Here is a 6,810-nt window from a genome sequence, read left to right on the forward strand (position 1 = left end):
GGGGGCGGCAACCTAGGGCGGCGGCCGCCAGGAGCGCGATTTAGTCAGGCTAGGGCGAGATGCAACCAAATATATATGATTGAGAAGAAAACAAGAAAGATGGCGGAGTAGGGTCAAAGGTGAAATTCCAAACCTGATTACCCAGATAATTTCGATGGAGCTGTACGCACCCCACAAAGCACCGAAGCACTGAAACAATTCTGAAAACTTAAAGTTTTTAATCATTGTACAAATGGTTTGGATTCAGTGGGCACGTCACATATACACAGACACCATCACATATAAAATGAATGAAATGAACTACTGCATCAAAATAAAAGACAAAACATTCAATCCACGTTTCGGCATGGCAGCAGTTATCTTTGCCCATTTTCGGCATGTTGACCACTGTCAGAGGGCAACAATTTTTTCCCCAAAACCAGGCGAAAATCAATGCGCGCTGATGCCATCCATAAAAACTACTAGTACTTGATGTGGCCTTATTTCATTTTTTCAGAACGAATTCGTCGAGCGACCTCGTGGATCAGTGCCCACGCGCTCTAACAAGGCCATTCTTCAAACATAAGGCACCATTGCCTCCCACACTCTGTTGTTTATACAATGAAAAAATACGCATAATACATGTATGTTATTACACAAAACACGTGTGTAACTATTCAAAATTGCATTTACCTTTATGCCAGAATTTGATATTCTTGTCTTTCTCAATCAAATCTTAGAAATCTGTTCCTAGTTTCTTTCTTCTTCTTTTTTGTAGCATGAAAAGAAGTTAACATGCATCTCGAGACCTGCATCATCATTAGAATTTTAATCATGGTCATAAATGTTAATGTTATTCAAAAAAGCCAGCTTCAGACAATCAACTCCTACGTAATTAATATATAGGCTATATATTATATAATCATGGGCTGTTTGTCACACGGCATTACGGATCAGCTACCGAAGAAGAACACACCCTACAAGAACAACTGTTACAAAAAGCTGCGGTCTTAAAGTGGCAACTGAAGTTATTCTGACTCACTTGAAAGGTACGTTTTCGTCGGTGGATGAACGTAAATGGTTAAATTTGTTATCCTTCACCAGGCCTTTCTACGGGAATACGAATCTTAGAATTCGGCAAAAAAAAGAGAGTAAAATTGACCAAGGGAGTCCGGCCGCGGGGAGGTAATTTCTTTCCCTCCCGAAGCGGCCAGTCAAACCTACAAGGCGGCCAAACTCCCCTGGCAAATATTCTCCTATATATAGCCAGCGTACTTAGTCTGGTAGAGACTATAAATTTGTAGTGAAGACGCTTTTCAAACTCTGTCACAGCAGAAAACGCTCATTCCTGTACCGTGCAGTCGTGCTCTGGAACGATCTACCATCTGACGTTAAGACACTGTGCGATGTTATCAGTTTTAAGAAAGCCGTTTCAAACAGTAGTAGTGTCACCTGATCCTTGACCCTTGCTCGCTATTTTTAAATTGTTAATATCTATGTGTATTTATTGTTAATGTGGTGTACATGTATGTATGTATGTATTTTTAAATGTTTCTACTATGTTGTAATTATGTACTTATGTAATTGTTTGAGCCTTGGAAGATTAGCCCTTCGAGGCTAAAAGGTTTCGAAATAAATGAAATGAAATACGCACATAGGCAGTCAATCAAGGGTCTATTCTCCAAGCAGATGTTCAGATGCCGTTTTGAGCTGATGTCGGCAATCATGGTACATGTACATAGCAGCAAGAGAAGCCCGGCCGTCAGAAAACGTTTAAAAAACTTTCATTTTAATATCTGCTTGGAGATTATGTTAGTTCTGAGTGTCATTGAGATTCATAAGAGTGGTGCACGTGACTAATAAGAAGGTCTAAGAAAAACTGTCCTATAATGGTTGTTTTAATGGAATGACAGAAAATAACTGATGATTGACTAAAGATCATTTTAAAAAGAAGTGTTCAATTCTCTACTCTTCTGCTAGTTTCCTTGCCTGGGAGTGCCAACAGGGTAATGAGAAAGAGTACACAACATGGATATTCAAGCAGCAAGTCTCAGACAATCAACAGGCCCATATACATGTAATGCTTCGGACACAATTGCAAAAGGGGCCCCAAGGGGACATGTAGTAAGGGGCGGTCTTAGAAAGGTGCTTCCTGATATTTCTAGGTGGCAGTGCACCATGGGAAGAAAGCTTCGACACGTGCTGATTTTCCTTCTCATCATCCTGAAGCAACCCACCATGCCAGCAGCTGTCTGCAGCTGTGCACCGTCATCACACTGCAGGTGCATCGACAAGGGACTCACCAGCATCCCTCCGAACCTCCCGCCATCCATCTTAAGCTTGCAGTTGGCTAAAAATTGTATTACATCTGTAAATCCGGCTGTTCTGCTAAGGTATAGGCATTTGACGTATTTAGATCTTACATATAACAAGATAACATGGATTCAACCAGGTATATTTCAAAAGCTACCAAAACTAGCATCACTGTCCCTGCAGCACAACCAGATAGAAATGATTCATGTTGGTACGTTTCAAAATCTACCCAAACTACGAGGGTTGTACCTGTGTGGCAATAAGATAACAATGATTAAGGCAGGAACATTTCAAAATCTACCCCGGCTACGGCACTTAAGAATGACAGGCAACCAGATAACAACCATTCAGAAATGTTCTTTTCAAAAGCTTCCCAGACTACAAGAGTTAAACCTGTCCATCAACAAGATAACAATGATTCTGGCAGGGACATTTCAAAAACTACCCGGACTACAAAAGTTAGATCTGGCCGACAACAAGATAACGACGTTTCGGGAAGGGACATTTCGAAATCTACCCGTACTAAAAGAGTTGTACCTGTCTAAAAACCAGATAACAGTGATTCAGCCTCGTACATTTCACAATTTACCCCTACTAGAACAGTTGCAGCTGTCCCACAACAAGATAAAAATGGCTACATTTGCGAATCTACCACGACTGGCACAGTTGTACCTGGACAACAACAAGATAAGAGTAATTCTGTCCAGTACATTTTTACATCTACCACGACTAGAAAAGTTACACATGTCCAAAAACCAGATAAATGCGATCCAGGCTCATGCATTTCAGAACCTATCCCTACTAGAACAGTTGTGCCTGGATGACAACCAGTTAACAAGGATTCCGATAGAAATATTCCAAAATATAACCCGGCTACAAAACTTATACCTGTCCCGCAACCAGATAACAATGATTCGGACAGGTACATTTGCAAATCTACCCCAACTGCAGGAGTTGAAGCTGTACTGCAATCGGATAACTAACATCCAAGCTAATGCATTTGAAAATCTTCCCCTGCTCGAAATTTTGGACCTCCAGAGAAACCAGTTGTCTACCATTCTCCCAGCAGCTTTTGGCTTGTTGCCATCTATTCGTGCCATAAAACTTGGCTTGAACCCTTTTCAGTGTGACTGTAAGATGGCTCCTGTCAGATTGAATATCACGAATATTCCCTCAAATAAGTTCAACGACATAATATGTAAGCGACCCCCCAATCTTCGGAATAAAAAGCTTACAGATATTGATCCTAAAGATATTTGTAAAGAGCCCGTATTGCCACCAACTGTTGATATCCGAACCTCATCTGCAGTTGGCAACACAGAAAGCAATACTAGCCCAACATCACACCCTGTAGGCTTGACATCTGCCTCACAGCCCCATGTTAGCCCATTAGAAATTGCTAAAAGTCGTTACAACGCTACCACCACCTCTCGCTATCACTGGTGGCTTTACACGCACTGCTGGCTCAACAGCAAATCATTCAGGCAATGCAAGCAAAACAAGATTAGCGCTAACTTCACCCCTTGCAATCACTTCAGAGAGACCAGAAACTGCTCCCAGTTCCACTCTATCTTTTTTCACAGGGTCAGTTTTTGGTCCAGTTACTGGCATTGTCCTGACATGCGCCATCATTCTTATAGTGTGGTACAAGATGAGGACTAGGTAGCCTCCTTTAGGACTGAATCCCAATGTTGTTGGAGGCAACACAAACACAGTAAATTCTGTAATGACAAGTACATGTAGTCATGACAACCAGTATGAGAATATTGACAACAATCAAGATCAGACAGGGCAGGGTCAGTCTCTGCAAGTTCCAAATCTATCTAACGAAATGTTAGCTGTCCTTAAAACGAAATACCATGTACGGCGACATGGAAACACCACCAAATAAACTCAACATCTACAGGGTTGTAATGACAATTCTGTAATGACAAGTAGTCATGACAACCAGTATGAGGATATTGACAGCAGTCAAGATCAGACAGGACAGGGGTCATTCTCAGTCTAACATTCAATCTCTGGAAGTTCCAAATCTATCTAACGAAGTGTTAGCTGCCTTAAAACGAAATACCATGTACGGGGGCATACAAAAACCACCAAATCTATCTAACGAAGTGTTGGCTGTCTTAAAACCGAATACCATGTACGGGGCCAGCACTGAATCCAACACAAACATAACAGCTACAGTAATGGCCAGTGATCATGATCAGACAGGGCAGGGTCAGTCTCAGACCAACATTGAAACACTGGATGCTAGAAATCTATTTTATGGCACTAGGCAGACTTCCTCACAGCTAAATTCTCTGTACAAAACAGCTACTGTGACGAATAGTAGTCATAATCAGACAGGGCAGGGCCAGTCTCAGGCTACCACTGAATACAACACAAACACCACAGCTACTGTAATGACCAGTGGTCATGATCAGACAGGGCAGGGTCAGTTTTAGACGATCACTGAATCCAACACAAACACAACAGCTACTGTAATGACCAGTGGTCATGATTAGACAGGACAGGGTCAGTCTCAGGCCATCACTGAATCCAACACAAACACACCACAGCTACAGTAATGACCAGTGGTCTCTATGGGGGGGGGGGTTCCAGAACTCCACAAAAATAGAGCTGGATGGTTTTAATCATATGGCTGTTGATACAATGTGGTTACGCATTCTTTATTCAAACAGTGTCAGTGGTTAGCATGGCAGCAGTACAGAAAAAATCACGGATCGCTGAATTGTACTGGCCTTACATAAAAATACAATGTAGGCACGAACAGAACCGTGATACGGATTCACGACAACAACATGTACAACACATAGAAAAACTAAGTCTGCATTTGGCTGTTGTGGTGTCTGATTGTGTTATGCCTATCGACCCATACCTATCCAATATACAAAATATGAGCGGATTTGGCCGACCCCCATCTTCCAACCTTCCACCGAATTTGCCTGGTTTTCTCATGCAATGACTTAACTTACAGTTTTTAACTGCGACTAAATTGTACATTATAGACAGGATCCATATATTATTATTTATCTCAGCCTAGTATACATATTATATATGCATAGTTCCTAGCCATAGAAAATATTAAAGTCACATTCTTAAACAATTTGACTTGACATTAATAGAGACACGTCAGTTCGTAGTGTCTACTAGTATTACTTTGCCGAGTACATGTACTAGTAGGCTAAAGCTTGTCTAGATGATTTGATAATGAAGCAGCGATTGTCATAAATATTGTAACTACAAGTTTAGGGCTGTAAATTTCTCTTTGTATGTTTTTGTTAACTCTGCCATAGTCTGCTTTGTCCTCCTTTAATATGGGTGTAGTACGCGTTCCTCAGTGCCTCACATTTTAGTCAATTTAATCAATTATCGAAAGGCGGTATGACAAAGTCTCGCGATCTTGACAGCCCTGAATACCCGGATAGTTTTGACTTCCTGGGCGGCTTCGTCGGTGCTTCGGAGGGTGCCCGAGTATCCTCAGGTGAAAAGATTGAGAGTTTTTTCAGGCTATCTGCTACGGACAGAGGGAGGGATAGCCGTCGCGGGTCTTTCTGATCACTTGGGGTGGATGTCGACGGCTTAAGAGTTGCTCCCTTTTCTTTAGGTTTTGTACTTTGCGGCTCATCCTTGGTTTTTTTGAAAGGTGACTTGAGTGGCTTCTGTTCTAAGTTGTCCTGGTCTCCTTTATCTGAGTAAGCAGAAGGAGATTGAGGGGTGGAGGGTGGAGGTTTTGGATTTTCACTGCTTTTAGGGCCTGGCGTAACGCCCTCTTTTCTAGGTTCGACTGGTGGTTCTTGCGGTCGCCTTGGTGAGAGGTCAGTAGTTTTGTCTTTAAGTGTAGCAAGTGGAGTGTCTATATTTGTAGCTGCGTTAGAAGGTGTCTTTTGAGGCGAGCTCGGCTTTTCAACATCTCCATTAGACAGCGGGAGGTTCTCTTTCTTAGGTTCGTCTGCTGGCTTTTGTTTTGTTTTCTGTTGTAGGTGGTCGGAAAGTCTATCCTGAATCTTTGCAGGCGGAGAGTCTGTGCTTTTGAATGGCGGCTCCTTCGAAGAAGTTGATGGGTCATTTTTCACTGACGAGGTTGGTGACGAGGTTAAGGAGTTATATGGTGAAATGGAATCTATTTGCGACAGGCGTTTCCAGATACTTTCATCGGGGATAGATGGTGTGTCATTGGGTCCTTTCGGCGACCGAAATAGAGGTAAGTCCGACAGATCCGGGGGCGGGTAGACGTCTGGTATTTCCTCTGGGGACTTCGGCGTCTTGCTGTTGCCATCTTTGCTTTGGAATGGTTCTTTTGGTATCTTCTTTCTGTCTAGAGACGTGAGTGGGTTCTTCCAAAAGGACTCTGACCCATTCGGGGAGCGGTTGACGTCGGGAACGGAATCGCGATTGTCTGGTTTCTGGTCAGGAATGGCCTGCAACTGGTGCGGGTTTATCCATTTGTCGGGATTGACGACGTTTTCGGGAATTTCATCATCGTCCTCGCTGCCAGTACTGTCGTCCAAAATA

The 6,810-nt window shown here is 42.6% G+C and overlaps 1 protein-coding gene across 1 annotated transcript in view; it reads right to left on the reverse strand.

Annotated features, from left to right (window-relative positions):
* Positions 1 to 4,955: 4,955 nt before the first annotated feature.
* LOC109467490 (mucin-5AC-like) overlaps positions 4,956 to 6,810 on the reverse strand; it is a 4,004-nt gene continuing 2,149 nt past the window's right edge. Inside the window, exon 1 of the mRNA XM_019765504.1 lies at positions 4,956 to 6,810. This exon is cut by the window's right edge and continues 2,149 nt beyond it. Within this exon, the coding sequence (XP_019621063.1) occupies positions 5,661 to 6,810 (1,150 nt within the window). The 3' untranslated portion in view covers positions 4,956 to 5,660.

The sequence above is a fragment of the Branchiostoma belcheri genome, unplaced genomic scaffold, assembly GCF_001625305.1.
Source record: "Branchiostoma belcheri isolate BF01 breed outbred unplaced genomic scaffold, Haploidv18h27 scaffold18, whole genome shotgun sequence".
NCBI classification, from domain to species: Eukaryota; Metazoa; Chordata; class Leptocardii; order Amphioxiformes; family Branchiostomatidae; genus Branchiostoma; species Branchiostoma belcheri.